This window comes from Pelobates fuscus, chromosome 11, assembly GCF_036172605.1.
Source record: "Pelobates fuscus isolate aPelFus1 chromosome 11, aPelFus1.pri, whole genome shotgun sequence".
NCBI classification, from domain to species: domain Eukaryota; kingdom Metazoa; phylum Chordata; class Amphibia; order Anura; family Pelobatidae; genus Pelobates; species Pelobates fuscus.
The window spans coordinates 40,590,593-40,608,571 of record NC_086327.1 but is presented as its reverse complement, the minus strand read 5'-3'; the positions used below and the strand labels follow the sequence as shown (position 1 = coordinate 40,608,571).

Below are 17,979 nucleotides of genomic sequence, written 5' to 3'. Positions count from 1 at the left end.
CAGACCTTTTGGAGACAGGCCCCACGCGCCTCTATAATCAGCCTGTATAATTTAATACCGTACATACAGCTCTGGTGTACATTTGTGGTGGCCCGGCTAACCTGACCAAACACCACTACCAGTCGGTCGCGCCTGCACCGCGGCCCTCAGTAGCCAGATTTAACTAATAGAGGTGACCCTTCTACACTTGGCACAGGTATTCATACTCTCAAACAAACTAAACAGGCAATTCAAACCATTTTACCCGGGTGATCCACAGTTCTACCTGGAGTCTAACACCCCTACATGTTGACCCTCAAACATTACTCCCACTGACTACCACTGTCTCCAAACAGGACGGGAATGAGTCATGGTGGACACTCTCAACCTTCCCAAGATTTCTAGGCGGGGACAAACGCCGCTGTAGCGGCCTCAGTAGAGAAGTTTCTGTTATGGGCTCTGCCCCACACCGCTTGATGGAGGACACTTCCTCGAAGTACGTTAGGGACACCTGACTCTGTGACAGCGGCCGAGGCAGGGATAGCAATAACGGCACTAAACCAGAGTGACCGAAGACGGACCGTTCCTGGATGAACACTATTGGCTGCGCAACCCTCTGGGGATGAAAGTATGCGCACGCCTCAAGGCCAAATACCCCAGACCACTGCTTCCAGACAAAGTGGTAGTTGCACCCGAGCTCAATAGATGACGTACTATGCGCCGACAGACGCAATCCTGTCAACAACACATTATGGGACTTAGGAGCGACAAGAATTCGGCCCAAAAGCACAAGGCCTACTATTTGACGTAGTGTTCATGGCAGAACTCAAGGTGCACGTCAATCTATTCATGTCTCCCCTTCGGGGAAAGATGTATTTGGGAGGACTGATCGGTAGCGGAACGAGCCGCCGGCCGCTTCTGGGCGATAGTTTCCAGATCGTATACACAGTCCTCATATAGTTTCTTACTCGTTTCTCTACTAGTGAGTCGACCTACATAGCTAACTGTTTCCAATTTTACGACCGGCAGCCTCTCTCTGTATTACGGAATGGGGAGACGATCACCAAAGTCACCGGGGTTCTCCAGACATATGCGATAACTACTGGTTTACACATTGGGTAGTACACAAACATAGATCGCTTCTCCATCTGAGTTGGGCCAATTCCTCGGTTTCGACATCGGCTTGGAGAACCACGTTCCGCGTCGGTCTAGGGCAAAGATCGCCTCTATAATAATAGAGGTCAGACTCACTCCAGGGTTGGATACGATTCCTCTCGGGATACTCGCCGGATTGAGGGATTCCTCTCCTCCCTCATACAAGCGATATTCCCTGGCCCACTACACTACAGGCCATGCAACAGCTGATGGCGAGATACGTACGCACCGGCCACTCTTACGACCACTGGATCTCACTGTCAGCAGAAATGAGGATGGAATTTCCATGGTGATTATTTCACATACAAACTTGAATTGGCTGAACGGCCCTTGACTCTTCCTCCGGATACGAAGCGGTGGATGTACCCTACAAACGTGTCCCAGCCGTTCTCCACAATAGCAAGGGTGCTTCGATACACACGTACCCACAAGATACCGTTCCTGCTCATGACACCCCTCGGGCAGATCAACCGCGGTTCCCGGATCGCCTGGGGATGTCTCGCGAAGACCATCTACTACTCCCTGACTTTCCTCTTCTTCCGACGGGACCGCAAGGGGAAGCTCACTCCCTTGTCAGGGAAGGACAACTGGCACTAATGGCCTGGACGGTTTTCAGGGGCTCCTGGTCAGTCCACGACCTATTGCATCATCTGAATCCTATGGGGCTCGTAGGCTCCCGACTCCAGGAAATGCTATATTTCTGCCTGGTCGGCCTGGAGTGATTGGTGGGTGGAAAGGGATTCCGACCCCCTTTACCGCACCTGTCACGCTGATCCTTACTATCTGTCACTCCTGGTCTCGTGGGGCGGTCATATCGATCCCTCAACGTGATCGGATCCGCCATATCGGTGGCGCACGTTCCGGTACAGGGCGGACCAGTAGGTCAAGATCCACGGGGTTGTCGACTACTACGGGGTGCCGAATTATCGAGACTCTGCACCCAAGTATTCACACCTCTGGCAGGTGGATGTGATGCTGTGATTCCTTGAGGGAATAGCAGGACAATCCTTGTTTGTCACGGAAACAACTTTCAGCCAAACTAGCCCTCTTGTTATGCCTCGTCTTATTTAGACGGGTGATGGACGTTAGGACTTTCGATATGAATGGTTTTTTCTCTATTACGCCAGATGGGATTACTTTTTCCATATCGAGATGAACTAAGTCCAGTGCATCTTCGGTGTCATACCCATACTTTGTGTCAGACACCAAACTAGGTGTGGTCGGAACGCTAATACAGTATACCGAAATCATTTCCCCTTCGTATTCATGCGACGGGTCTACTCCTGACTTCTTACGTGGACCCTCATGGAGAGGTGCCTACTGCTACACTGGCCAGATGGAGCCGATAGCTTTTGCATCTGGCGGGCGTCGAACCTTGTTTCGGAGCCCACTCGGTCGAGGGAGCGCTGGCCCCACAAGTCTTTTTCGGACGTCGCCTCCCTAACCGACACTACGCGATGCGCAATTTGAGCGCGAGAGGGTACGTTTAGAACGCTCTATTTCGGCAAACATCTCGTACTTCCTTCACACTGGTCAATTCTAAGCTTTAAAAATGCAAATATGAAGCCTCCTGTCATGTGGTAAAATTGAAGATTATACTAGCTTTAGTGTACTAATAATCTTAATTTTAGTAATGACAGGAGGCGAATATTTCCCACCCTATAGGATCCCTCCCATGTTTTTTTTCTCGTGTTGAACTGAATATGCCCTCTATGTTCAGGAAGGTAAGTACGTTATGGTTGTTTGTTTGCTACTTAGATATGTGGCTTGAGAGACTATAGGTTGAATAATTAGACATGTACCTTGAATTACGTTGTGTTTACAGATTCTTAATTGTCAGTGCTTTAGAATTAATATAATTAATAGAATTGATATATATTGATATGTTACTCATTCTAGTATCCATTGGTATATCAGATTCTTAATGTTTATTGTATGCGGACAAGTTATCACGCCAGAGTCCTTTCACCTTTTTCTTTTTCTTACAGCGTGAACGTCTTCTCCTCAAGACAAAGACTCACCTCCCGTAACTCTACATCACAGAACTACTGGAGTTGATTATTCTAATATGTTGTGGAACTGTTGACGTAATATGATTATGTTTATTGTTGCTATTTATTGTTTCGCTTCAAAGAAAGAGGAAGTGATGTCATAGACAGGGCCTTTTATGGGCACCATATCTTTTCTCTGATTGGTTGTTACTGTTTCTATGCTGCTGGAGTTTTCAGTAAAGAAAGATATGCAAATATTCGCCTCCTGTCATTACTAAAATTAAGATTATTAGTACACTAAAGCTAGTATAATCTTCAATTTCAGTGTGATAGGCATTGCTCTATATACAGAGTTATATACTAAAATGAGAATTCAAAGTGAATTTCAAATTTAAGCCAAATTGAGTTTCAAACTGAACCGGACTTGGAAAATTATTCGGTTCAGCTAGTTTGAATTTGAATTCACTTGGGATTCTCACTTTAGCAAATAACCATGATTGATTAACAAAGCATTACAATCTGCATATACCTATTTCCCCATGACGCTGATGTTGGCAGACTGCATTGTGTTAAGAGTAGTAGCATTATTATTGAGGTTAATGTAATCATCGCATATGCAACATTAGGGGCAGGAGAACATTTGTCGATTTGAAATTATATGTGGCTCCTACCATCATTATTTGAAAATGGTGGAATATGTCAATGAAGACAAATTTTGATTATAGCAAGGAACTTTGCTGGTAATGAAGTTTTAGAGTGATAACGCTACGGAATCTGTTGGCGCTATATAAATGGCAATAATAAATAAATAAATAAATAATATTCTGGGGGAGGGGGGGAGGAGGGTTCTGGAGACAGGACTGAACTAAGGAGTTTTTTAGAAATCTGCACTACCCTAAGGTTATTTTGGAATTCATATGTAGTGTCAGTTTTGAAGGGCCACTCTGCAGCTCCTGGGACCAGTTGTAAGAACAAAAGATCTCAATCACTACAGTATGGGATTGTGTGGTTTGCATCTACAGCAGATGCAGATCACAGTCAGTGCTCCTTTTTTGTCCCATGCTTCTAGACTGCTACCAGGTTCCCAACCGAACATTCTAAGTCCTTTAGATGCATTGAATCAAAAAAATGTTTAAAGTGGTCTGCTTATGATGTTAGAGCAGACCACAAGATCCCCCCCTCCAGACCAAGTGGGACATTAGTCTTCCCTGCCCAAAGGTAAACAGCACGGGGTAAAAATGCATATATTCTTCTTTCACATAATGAACTGTAAGGAGAGCCTGGGGTCACAGCCCACACAGCATTCCCACATAATTATAAAATATGTATACATGTTACGATATTATATATTTAGAAAATACATCTGAAACTCTAAGTAGGAACTAAAAGCAAGGACTGCATTGCTCAAATTTTTCTCAGGAAGTCAAAAGATCTATATTTAAATGCACGTGTTTGAACAAAACAGCTTGTCAAAAAACCATAAAATTGACAACTAGTTTCTAAAGGCACCAAATCATGTATATGTAAATGAAATGCTATTCAATAATGATTAAATTGACTCTTATTGGAAAGGCTTGAGTACCATCATTTCGGTACTTTGCATTTTACGAGGATAATTTTTACGTGTTCAAAGAAACTAACTATTTTTTTATCAACAGTTGAATTGTAAATGAATTGCCCAAAACAATGATGTATAGAACTGAAATGGCAAAAGCGTAAGTACATGTTAAATTTAATACATAAATGGGAGTCATTCACGAAAAACAGCATTTATTTGTAAAATGCCTGGAAACAAAGATTCCAATGAAGGAACCTGAAATAGACAGCATTTTAATCAGCTTTTTATTCATCTGTATGCACCAAACATGTCATCAGCTCTGTATTTCGTGTGAGACTGACAAGGCATTTTGCACAACTTTTGGGGGAGGAGGGAGGAAAAAAGTCAGACTCAAATGCCCTGGCAGATACCTTGTCAGCTTCTTGTCTTGGGGGGCCCAACATCTGGGAGGCTGGCCACCTTGGGCCCCACAAGAGGCTGACATCTGCTCATGTTGGAGGCGGTCACTATGGCCGGTATCAGTAAGAGGCCCGCTAAGGAGTCTGCCAGGGAGAATGGGTGGATTGAAATTAAAATAAAACAAATGTGAGTGTGTTACTGTGTGTTTGTCTGTTAGTTAGAGTCTGTGTCTGTTAGTAAGTGCGTATGTGTGTCTGTCACTGAGTGCATATGTGTTTGTCAGTGACTGTGTATGTGTGTCTATTAGTGTGTGTGTCTTTCAGTGTATGTATGCATGTCTGTCACTCAGAGTGTATTTCTGTCAGTAAGTGTGTGTCTGTCAGTGAATATGTATGTTTGACACTGAGTGGGGGTGTGTCTGACACTGAGTGGGTGAGGGTCTGACACTAAGTGTATATGAGTCTTTCAATGAATGTGCATGTGTGTTTGACAGTTTGTATATGTAAGTGAGTATATGTGTGTCTCAGTGTGAGCGTGTTGCTGACACTGAATGAGTGTGCGTCTGTCAGTGAGTGTGTATGCATTTCTGTCAGTAAATGGGTATGTGTGTCTGTCAGTGTGTGTTTGTCTGTCAGTGAGTGTGCATGTGCGACTGTCAGTGAGTGTCTGTGTCTGTCAGTGAATGTGTGTTTTTCAGTGAATGTTAGTGTGTGTGTCTGTCAGTGAATGCGTGTGTGTAACTGTAAATGAGTGTAACTGTGAATGAGTGAGTTTGTATGTCTGGGAATGTGTATGTTTCAGTGAAAGTGTGTGTTGCTTAAACAGTCTGTGTGACAATTACTGTGTATCTGTCAGTGAGTGTATGTCAGTGTAGGCATCAGTTAGGGTGTGTATATGTCAGGCAAAGAGAAATTTGGAAGTGAGGTGCCCGAGTTTTGTCATGCCTAAGGCAGCATAAAACCAGAGTACACCACTGCATATCATTACAAAAAGCTGATGAGAACGCTGTTCAAGACCGATGGACAAGTCGGAAGTCCTATCTGATGGAGCTACAAGTTACAGATATCCCCACTGCTAGTCTTTAAAATATATTGTCAACAATAGTAGCTGGTCATGGAGGAAGGTCATTTGAGGGGTTGGGTGGCTCAAGCCCCTGAATGTGAGGTTTATAGCCCTTTTGTCTTTTACTTGCTTTGTTCTCGCTGCCTGTTACCGATCTCCTGAGTCTAGGAGTCGGCCCGGGAGAAGCATATATTATAGAATGTCATATTCCCTGTGTGTCCCTGTGCAAATCTGTGCAAATCACTGGAGACCAGTGCAGGCAGGGAGAGCAGAACATCCTTGCAGCAGAGGAGAAAGGGGCAACCAACAAAGTGCAGGACTTCCAGCATGCTGCCTGAGGACTCTCTCTATAGAAGGCTTACAGCCGACCGCTCTGCTGAAACAGAGACTGAATTCCTGCTTTTCCTAAAATCAAGTTCCAAGGCACAGAGACATCTTTTTTATTTTGTATAGGTACGCATGTGTGTTCCTGTCTGTGTTTACCCATGCGTACCAGCTTGTTCTTGTGTTTACTTGTGTGTGTGTGTCTGTCTGTCCCTGTGTGTATTTATCTGTGTCTATGCATAACTGTCTTTTGTACCTGTCTGTGTCTGCCTGTGACTATGTATGCCTGTGTGTAACTGTGTTTGTGTGCCCGTCTTTCTTGCCTGTTTGTGCTATGTGTACCTTTTCAATATTTAGGACATGAGTGTCAGGGTCCCGCGGGCGGCTGTGAGGGGAGGCTGCCAGCCGCTCGCAGCACTCACCCTTGGTTCTTCGCCGCCCGCAGTCTCCCCTTCCTATGACTGTTGGCGAGCGGCATCCTCACAGCCTCGGACGCCGCTCGCATCCTCCTTCTCGTCTCCCGGCGGCAGCGTGTATAACGCTGCACGCTGGGACACCGTGCATTTATGCAAACGCCGGGGTCAGCCACGTGACCCGGCGTTAAAGTTACAGTATGACAATCACAGTTGGAGGTATAGATATCTCCCACGTGTGATTGTTAATTCTGATTGGAAGTTATCCAATCAGAATTAACCACAGGATTTAAATACTTACCTTTCCTGTCCCTCAGTGCCCTGTTGTGGTCTTTGGTTACCTGTATTGCTGTTTGCTTGAGTTTCTCTCTGGTTACCGATTATTTGGCTTGTTCCTCCGACTCTCCTGTATTCTCCATCCCTTTGACCTCGGCTTGTTTTACGTTCTCATGTTTTCTGGCTCCCCTTACTCTGCTTGTCTCCTGACTATTCTTGGTGTGCTTAACCCAGCCATTCTAAGGACCGCTACTGCACCTTTTCCTCTCTGTGACCTGTAAGCGTGTTAGGTTCCCCGAATCGTGACAATGAGATGTTAAACTCCATATATCAAATTTGGCTTTTCCCCTTAACTATATAGTCCTAACCTCACTTTTAATTGGTAGAAAAAAGAAATTAGAAAGTGAAAAAGAATGAATGTAAGAGAAACTTTGGGAGTGAAAGAGCAGACGAGAAAGACCAAGGATGCAAGAATCGAAAGAAAGTGAAAGTAGAGAGAGAATGAGTTTCACAGTAATGCAAGCAGAGGAATAGTGAGAGAAAGGGATAGTGAAATAGAAAGGGGAAGTGTGAGAGGTAGAGATAGTTAAAGGACCACTATAGGCACCCAGACCACTTTAGCTTAAACTGCTATGTTTACACTGCAGGGTTAATCCAGCCTCTAGTGGCTGTCTACCTGACAGCCACTAGAGGCACTACCACGATTTACACAGAGTAAATCACAGTTATTTGACCCTGGATGTCCTCCCAGACCTCCAGCGTCAAAAAAAGATACCCATTGGAAAGCATTCGGCTCCACTTGGGAGCTGACATCGATAGAGAACAGGCCACTAGTGCCGAGGGAGTCCGGCGCTGCATTAAAGTAAGCAAATAAATGGTTAATTAAACATTTATTCACTGTGGAACAGGGCCATAGCCATCGTTTAGGTGACTAGGGCTATATAGCATTAGGAATACATATATGTATTCCTAACGCTATAGTGTTCCTTTAAGGAAAGAGAGAGAAGGTTGTGGGGATAAAGGAATGTGAAAGAGAGAGAATAAAAATGTTTATTCTTTAAACAATTTCCTTGGCCTCAATCGGTGACCAGTAATAGGCTGAGATCATCAGCTGATGCTCTCAAACTATCACCGACTCCCAAGGCAGCAATTCCTTATCAGTGTGGCAGTTCAGAAAAGGAAGAACGGAAGAAGGGTCCTCCTTTGGTGTTAAACCATCCAATAAGGTAACATGTCACTCACGTACTCCAGCTCCCAAAACAACCTCACTGATATGACTTTTTTTTGTAGTGGAAAGTCTCTTTAACCCCTTAAGGACCAAACTTCTGGATTAAAAGGGAATCATGACATGTCACACATGTCATGTGTCCTTAAGGGGTTAAGCTTGTCAATAGGAAAAAAAGTTTTTTGAATGTCCAAAACTCTTGATATGCTTAATTAGCTCTATGCAGTTTCTTATAAAGAGGAGTGGCAGGGGAAGTGATATAAACAGCAGTTCATTAACACGTTAATGCCGCTAGGGTATGCTATGTCACCTTGCAAAAGGAGGACTTTAATGTCATTAGGGTGGCATAGCATGACCTAACGATTTTAGAAATAAATAAAAAATATCCTCCTTCAAAACAGAAACAAAAGGAGACTGCTTAGAGACATGGATATATCTGGATATTTTAGAAAGCTATATACAATGTAAATCTATCTGAGGAACCAAGAATAGTGGATGATTCAGGGTGAATACTAAAGCAAATTTGCTTTACTCTGACTAAAAATTAACTCAATTGGAATCCCTATAATAAAGGCTTTATTCAAAGTGGCCAAGCTAAGGGGCATCCAAAGGGTTAATAAAATGTAATTAGCAAGGTAGAGGAAGATATTCAGTTCCTATAGTAAATGTTCACTCAGGTATGTTAACATTGTAAGAGGCTAGGCTGATAGAAATCTTAGATAGTAGACATTTGCCTTTGGGTATATACCAAGTTGTTATGTCTTGGTATGGTGATGTCTCAAAGCAGCACTTAAAAACTAGCTGAAAGAAAAAGCAGCATAGAGATAAGATAAAGCCTCTCTCCCAGTCAGAGGTTAGAAAAAGAAAGGAAAAGTTGCGTGCAATAAAATGTATTCCATGTTTAAATATACATGATGTAATACACCAAAGTGAACCTGTAAGATAAAGAAAATAGCCCGACGCGTGTTTCGGTGCACTGCGTGTGCACCTTCGTCTCAGCTTTTAATTCATAGCGTTAAAAAAATCAGATCAACATTTTAGCTGCCGTCTGGAGCTTTCATCAGGATTACAACCAAAGATAAACTGCATACCCATGCATTTTAAATTACCCGGTCATTGTTATGAAAATTAAAGTGTGAGGAGACTAGATGGTTTTTGAACCCTTTTTCTATATTGCGGCAATGTTCACCTGTTTTTATTTTTTGGGGTCTGATTTTTCTACCGAATATATTGAATATATATATTGACTATATATGAATATATTGGCCACAGGGACATTCTAATAAATAAATAACATTTCTGCTGTTGCATGTTATAGTATTGTTTTATATCATAGATTTTATTAGTATTGTTCGATTTATTCATTTTGCATGCAATTTCATCTAACAAAAATATTAATGAGACTTGATTTGTTTTTTCGTGTATATTTTTTGTTAGAGGCATTTTTAAACTAGAGGCTCCTATAAAAATCATTTTGGGGTTGTCTGGAATAATGTTTTTTTTTTTTTTTTTATCTACCTCTTTTAGTATGTGCCAATATTTTTTAATCATCTTTCTAACCTGTATTTTTTATTATATAATCCAGCACTAAAGGTAGGGCGAGATCCTTTTTATCTTTATCACTAGGATTAAATTCTTTCTGTCTAACCTTTCTGTTGAGTTTATAGTTTTCTCTACCAACTCTATACTATATTGCTTCTCTATAAATTCATTCTTCATCTTATTTGCTTGCTAATTAAAAATAGACAACTCCGAACAGTTTCATCTTGGTCGCAACATTTTACTTTTTGGTATTCTTTTGGTGAGTTTTTATATTATATAATTAATTCCCTAATAAATTATACTTCTAGATACTTCCACTTATTGCTGGCTGGCTTTCCTGGTTCCTGCACATTCCAGGTGTGGATTATACCACTAGGGCTATACCACTAAGAGCAGGATCTTTCTCTGAAAAGTGTAAGATACCTCTTTTTGCTGAGCTACACGTATAATTATATACTACACCATTAGATTTTCTCTTCTATCATTTCAATATACTGGGGGTTGCTGGACATAGTCAACTTACACCACTTAGGATCTACGTGTTTCTCGAGACGTGGATTGTACTACGCCTATGCGAAATATGGCAGATCTCTGAGTAGCTCATGTATCAATATATTAATATCAAAATACATTAACCCACAGAACCACGGCTACTTTTAAGCACCAGTAATATGACTCTGTCTCTCTCTATACCAACCTTATACCTCAATTTAATAAGCTTTCCAAATGATAAAAAAAATAGCTAGAAAAGCTTTTGAAATGATTTATCTACAACTAGTCCCATAGATTTTTAATAGTGACTTATGTTTATGAATCATTTGGAAATGTTTTGGAACAGTTAGATGTGTCCTAAGTTTTTTCGTTTTGGGTCCTGGGTACCATGACATTTCTGTACATGTTACAGTACTGCAGACCATCTCAAAGTGCCATCGTGTAGGGGTTCATCAGAATACCCCTTTCTGTCTCCTTAGAGATTTTGCCCTTTAGCTGAAAATATCAAAGTGAATTGTTAGTGTACGACTCATCTAAAAGGGTTTGCCGTCACTTGGCATGTGAGCTTACACTTTAAAGACCATTGCAGTGGAACTAAAAACCTCTCTCATTTAACCTTGTAATATGATTTTGGATAGTGTGCTGGTAACTGTTTTGATTTTCAAAATGGATAAATAAAATACATTAACATACAAATAGTGTAAGTTTATTTCCCAAGGTTAACATATAAGGCTACTGGTAAGTTATCAGATAAGAACAGCAGAAACATGTGAACTAGGTTCTCACGAAAGTGAACAATAAATTAAGAATAACTTTGCTAATTCAACTTTTGCCTAGATGTTATTCATCAAGTAATTAATCAGGTGGCATATATCAAAAATTGCTATTTAGAACAAATTATGAATCCATCTGACCTCCAACCATAGGAGACTTGCTATAATGTACTGATGGACTATTTAAACATTATTACACTCAATATTGCACATTCCATTGAGCAGACCCTTCTAATTATGACATCTCCATTGTAAGTCCATATAATGTCTGTATAGCTACTCTACTATAGATAATCTAATACAAATTCACTACAGTGATGTGACATTGGTTGTAAAACATTGATACTCTAATATGTACTTTACACATAAATATTCAAATATGCAAAAAATAAAACATTATATAAAATTAGATCTATTAAATTAACCTATCTTACTGTCACCATGGTTAATAATTATTTTTCAATGTAGCAGTAACAGAATACTCACAAGTAATTGTACCAAGATATGAGGCAAAATAACGCATGGTGATTCCCGCAAACCTCTCAGTCTGTTATGACTCTACAGATGTTGTGTTGGTAATGAGGAACCTTTGCAATATCCACTCATATCGAAACTGATGTTCATGTTATCAATTTGTTAATACATCATTTGTTTCTCTTCTCAGGAATCTCTTGAGCCATTTATGCAAAACCACATTTCTATTTTGTAAGTTAAAAAAAAAAAATTGTTGGTGACCAGCAGACTATAACTTGTATTCAATGAAAAATTGTGTCTGCTAACCAGTTTCTGTTTGGTTCTCTTCAGTGGTATGGCAGGAAAAGGATACAAAAGAAAGCCAGTCTTTACAAAAGGTGCTTTCATGTAAAATTGAAAAATTAGTTGCGTGTGTAAGTATGTATGTAAGAGTGTAAATAGAGGTCCAATGCACCCGAGGAGCCCAGTCTAGGCGAAATGCATAGTGAAAGATTTTATGCAAATGGTATAGGAACAGATGTGACACATGCTGTGATAGGAAATTAGTGTTCATTTTATCCATTTGTTAATCAATTTGGTTTTTCTCTCTGTAACCTCTAATGTCTGAATGGTCCTGGACTGGACAGCAAGCAGGACAAATGGGTAAAAACCATAATTACGTGGCTGCTGGCCAGTGCTTGCTAACCAGATTAAAACAGTTAAAATATATATATATATATATATATATATATATATATATATATATATATATATATATATATATATATATATTATAATAATAAATAAAATAAAAATCCTATGAGGCTCAATAAGACTCATATTACAAAACTGGGGGTAATGTATTTTCATATGCCCATCTGGTAAACAATTAAACTGGAAACTTGGCTTTGCTGTTCAGTCACTAGAAAAGGTCTATATAGATAGTGGAAGTGCACTCAACCCTTCGTCATGGAATCCAGGGTGCTCCAATGGACAAGTCCCAGTACCAAAAAAGGACCAAATATGAAATTTTAAATGTAGAAAATAATCCAGGCACTCCAACGAATTCCAAAGCAAAGGCAATTTTATTAGTACCAGGAACCAAAAGGCAACATTTCGACCCCTTAGGGCCTTAGAGGTGTGACAAAACACTAGATTGTAAAGATATTTAGATAGATAAACACATGCACACTTTTTTTAAGAGATAAAGCCATTTGACAGCCACTAGAGATGTCCTTAGAAGCAAATGTAAACTCTGCCTTTTCTTATGAAATGCAATATTTACATCTGTCAGACTGCAGGGACAAGCACTTTTCACCAAAACCACTCCATTACGTTATAGTTATGTTATATATTTAACATGTGTTTTTTTGTTTGTTTGTTTTTGAGAAAAATAAGAACAAATTTGTGGTTTTGTAAAGTATATTTTATTAACATTTATTCAACAAAACAAAAATTATAAAACAGAACAAAAATAAATAATGAATTCAAGTGCATGTAAACTGCAGTAACTATTACTCAAACTGCGTGACGTAGTGCAACTAGTATCAAGGTGCTTTAAAATTAACATAATTACTATAAATAACTTTTATACAATGAATAAAACTGTACGCTTTAGGTTTCTGCAAGTGCAAATTCACCTAAAGTGCAAAGTGCTTAAACAGATATTGCACACAAACAAAGTGAGAATGGTAGCCTACAAAAACTTAACCCTTCTTGCTTTCGCATTTACAAAATCATGAAGCAGAGTTTTAAAGTCAATCTCTTTTGCAATCTGATTTTCAATGGAAATCATTGCAAGTCCCACCAATCTCTCTTGAGACATAGAGGACCGCAGATAATTCTTTATTAACTTCAGCTTTGAAAAGCTTCGCTCCCCAGAGGCAACAGATATTGGCAATGTCAACAATATGCGAAGTGCAATAGACACATTGGGAGCAAAGCCATTTTTAAGTGCATAGGCTAGAATCTGACTGGGTGTCATTGTAGGCCTCAAGATAGGAGCCAATATTGTAAGTTCCTCACAAAGTTGTGCTCCATCCAGATCATCATCTCCTGATTTATCATCAGTCAAAATATTCTGCAAGTCTGTGCAGTACTCCATAACTTCTTCCCTTGGTACATCCTTAAGTTTTTGTATAGTATAAAGAAGCTGGAAGTGCTTACTGTGGTGCTTAATGTGCTCAAATCTCTCATCAAGAGAATTAATACATACATCCAAAATTCTGTAAAAGCACTCAATTTTAAATTTTTTTGCAGGATCACAAATCGGATCAGCCGGTGCTTCATAACAAAACATCCTCTTTTTCTTAATTTGTCGCACAAAAGGAGGAAACACAGGATCTATTTCCATTTCTAATGATAGGTCTTTTGCCTCTACCAGTAAATCTTCAAACCCTTTATCAGACCGATAATTCTTCAAAAAAGTGGTTGTGGATTGCAGAATATCTATAACATCTGGAAGATACATACTTCTACTTTGGAGAAGTTTGCTAACAAAGTTTATTCTATTTAAGATGTTGTACCACAACACAATAAGACACAAAAATTTAAAGTTATTCAGTTCTTTTGAAACGATTCAGCATCAGACCGTGCCATTGCCGTGTGAGAGTTCGCTCTTGAAATTTCAGAGAGCGCATAAAAAATGTCTCCAACCTGGAACCTAAATGGGCAAATAGCATCTATTCTTGAAGACCATCAGGTGTCAGACAAAGGTTTAAGCGTAAGTCTGCCAATGTGCTTCTTCAAGACATTCCATCGAACTGTGGATCCTGACAAAAACACATAGATTTTCTGTACAATAGAAAAGAAGGTTGCAGCATCCCTGCATGACATGGCTGCATCATTCACAACTAGATTTAATGTATGAGCGCTGCAGGGAATATAAAAGGCACGCGAGTTTAAATCCAGGATTCTTTTCTGAACACCTTGGTGTTTGCCCTTCATATTGGATCCATTATCGTATCCTTGTCCTCTCATATCACCAACTGGGATCTTACATTTTTCAAATTCAGACAAAATTGCCTCAGTTAAACCTTCCCCAGTTGAACTTTGGATTTGGATAAAACCTAGAATTTTTTCTTCTATACAGATCTCTGGTTCAGCAGTTGGAAACTTGCCTTCCTTGATGGACACAAATCGAACAATTATAGTCATTTGTTCAATTAATGTAATGTCTGGAGTGCAATCAGGTATTATAGAATAATACTTTGCATTTTTCAACAACTGCAGAATGTGTTTTATGATTTATTTCGCTATAACGCTGATGAGTTAGTTTTGAATGTCTTTCCCCAAATAATGTTGGAAAATTTCCTTATTTTTTATTCTTTTCAAATGTTCCTGCATAACGGTGTCGAATGTGGCCAGCATTTCCACAAGTTGCAGATAATTCCCATTATTGTCACTGTATAATGTATCTCTGCTACCTTGGAAAGCCAAACACTGGCGACTAAGATATTTCACTATGCCTATAAGGCGCTTAACAACATCTTGCCAATGTTGTGTTTCAGTTGCCAACAATCTCTGGGAAGCTGCATCTATTGTTTTTCCATAACCAAATCTTCTCGAGAGTTCATTCCAGTCTCTTACAGCGACAAGATGAGAGTTAGACTTTTCATGAATGGAAAGATTTTGAGATAAGTTTTTCCAGTCATCATAACCTCCACGTGTCAAACTTGTAGAGACTTTAGTTGCAAATAGCTTACAACAAAAGCAAAATACTTTGTTCAATTTGACAGAATAAACCAGCCAGTTTCTAAAGGTTTCTTCTCCATTTGGCAGCCGTCGCTTGTACTTTGCTTTAGTGAAATGTCTATTCATTTGGGGAAAATGAAATTAGTTTTTTGCTTTGCAGGACCTTTCCTGACAAGAGCATCCCTTAGTGAGGTGGTGAGAACAGCTGGTCAATTAGCTGGATCAGACAAATCCAGTATTGCCAAAGAAGTAGATTGTTCCTCCTGCTGCAGTTCCTCTCTTTCTTCTTCTTCGTCATTTGATTCTTCTGGGTCAATAGTCTTCTCAAGGCAGACAGAGTGTGATGATGTGGAAGGTTGCTCATCATCTTGTTGTTCTGATATTTTTCCAGTATTTGCATCATCTACATTAACAGCCTCTTGGACTGTGATTGGCTGTTTGAATGATGATGATGAAGATTCATCGATATCGATTTGCACAGGTTCGCTTGCAACATTGGAAACGGGTTCTGATGCAGCAGTATCTTGCTTTCTCCTTTTGTGAGAAGTCAAGTACTCCTTTAAAGCTTCAGACATCCGCTTCCCAGCTTTCTCTTTTTCTGCTCGTCTTTGTCTGAACACTGCCCCTGATGATTTATTTTCCTTAAATAGTTTCGGCATTTTGATTATACTTTTCCAGCTATGTAAAGAATAAGAATGAAGTTTAATTTCACACACACAATTAGGAATTTTAACATTATAAGGAAAAGTGAAATTTCATCCATAGCTCAACCTGCCTTCCTCGCTCTGGTCATGTTCCTTGATGCAGGTTCTTTCCTTCTCTGCAGCAGCCAGAACAGGCCAGCCTTGCTCAAACCATTCCTTCCTTTCATTGTGTTCCTCTCAGAGTATCTGCTTTACTTCTCCACCAACTCAATAATCCCTCAAAGTTCAAACCTGCTTGTTGCAGGGCTTGACAAATTAGTTTGCGATCTAGGAGCCAGCTAAAAAAGTTAGGAGCAAGGTTTTTCAAAAAAAACAACTATTGTCACCAGAGCCATTATAGCTTAATATTCTGGTGTCTAAAGCCTGCGCATGCAGGCCTTTAAATGTAAACACTGAATTTTCAGAGAAAAGGCAGTGTTTACATTGCTATAAAACACTAAAAAGCACAACCTAAAAAAGTACAAAGGGAGACCAATAGTGCAGACTAAAAACTAAAAACACACAATAAAAAAATATCTAAAATGCACTCACAAACAAACGTGAAAATAGGCAGGGTATAGTCAGTCTTCTTAAAATGCTTCTTCTCTTCTCAATGTGGAGACGGATGCTTAAAACGAAGCACAAAGACAGACCATAGTGTATAGCTGTATGGTATTAAAAGTAAAGCTTTATTGGATACACTTACAAAATAACAGTAGTAAAAGGGCCCTTCAAATCAAAATCGATGTCTTCCACCAAAGAACGATATCATCATCCAGATATAGAGAGATGTGGAGACACGAGAGATGAAGAGATCCACAATAAAAAAATATTATAAATAAACAAAGCTTGCCACCCTACGCGTTTCGTCTATTATGACTTCATCAGGGGCTTGTGGCATCAATATACACAAAATACATACATTCAAACACTTAAATACCCTGCCTTAAAAACAAACAGCCAGTCCTGGAGGTTTCTTCGATTGGAACCATCTGTAAGAAATCTCCTCCGTCGGGTTTCATTATCTTTTCGCGCTTCAGAAAGGCGCGTGCGCTCCAAGCCTCATTTTCGCAATCCCGGAAGTCCCAGTTCGTCTATGTCTGAAACGCAAATGCGTTCCACTCCGTCGGGAAACAGGAAATAGAGTTCTGAGCTGGAGCGCAAATGCATATCCGTCCCTCCACAGCCGGAAACAAAGTAAGAAATGGAACGCAATATGCGTTCCAATTGCCGTGATGTTCAATTCTATAAATATGGAGCGCAAATGCGCTCCAGAGGAAAAAATATGTCATAAACCCAATCAAATGAATATGAATAAAAATAAAAATAGACCATAACAAATTCTTTATCACTATTAATAAAAATAGATATAATATCGGAAAAAAATGACTAAAATCATCATAGAAAGTTAAAATACAAAAAATATAAAAACTATTTACAAAAAACATGCCATATCAAAATCTACATTCATACCTTCTGGTTGCATTGTTTTCAAGGTATGAATCCAAAAGCCTTCTCTTTGTCTTAACTTTACGAGTAGATTGTTGCAGTGCAACGTTTTGCAGCACATTTACAATAGACTTCCAATGCTTTCTTACGAGAAAGCATTGGCTTGACTGAAATCATCAAGATTGATTAACTCAGCCATGGAGGCAAAGCCAACCATGGTGAGACCAGCACGGTGTTGGAAAAAAGTTGATTAAAAATACCTGTCCCATGAGATCGGAGGGGGGGGCGGTAACCTAAACACACACACACATATTTTTGTCATACACTCACAAATTATTATTATTTTTTTTAATTTAAGCACACCCAGCCTCCCTACCTTTGGGAGAGCTGGAGTGGATTCTTTCACTAGTATACGGTGTGGCTGCTCTCTATTTTGCTCTGCTCCATTGCGTGCTGTTTAGTGATGCGGTGGCCGGAGTGACATCATAATCCAGATGCATGCACCACTAACC

The 17,979-nt window shown here is 39.8% G+C and overlaps 1 protein-coding gene across 1 annotated transcript in view; it reads right to left on the bottom strand.

Moving 5' to 3' along the window:
- The window catches only part of LOC134577278 (immunoglobulin superfamily member 1-like), a 35,586-nt gene extending 23,833 nt beyond the window's left edge, over nt 1-11,753 (bottom strand). The window contains exon 1 of the mRNA XM_063435971.1: nt 11,676-11,753. Within this exon, the coding sequence (XP_063292041.1) occupies nt 11,676-11,712 (37 nt within the window). The 5' untranslated portion in view covers nt 11,713-11,753. The remainder of the gene's footprint in view (nt 1-11,675) is intronic.
- Between the last annotated feature and the right edge of the window lie 6,226 nt (nt 11,754-17,979).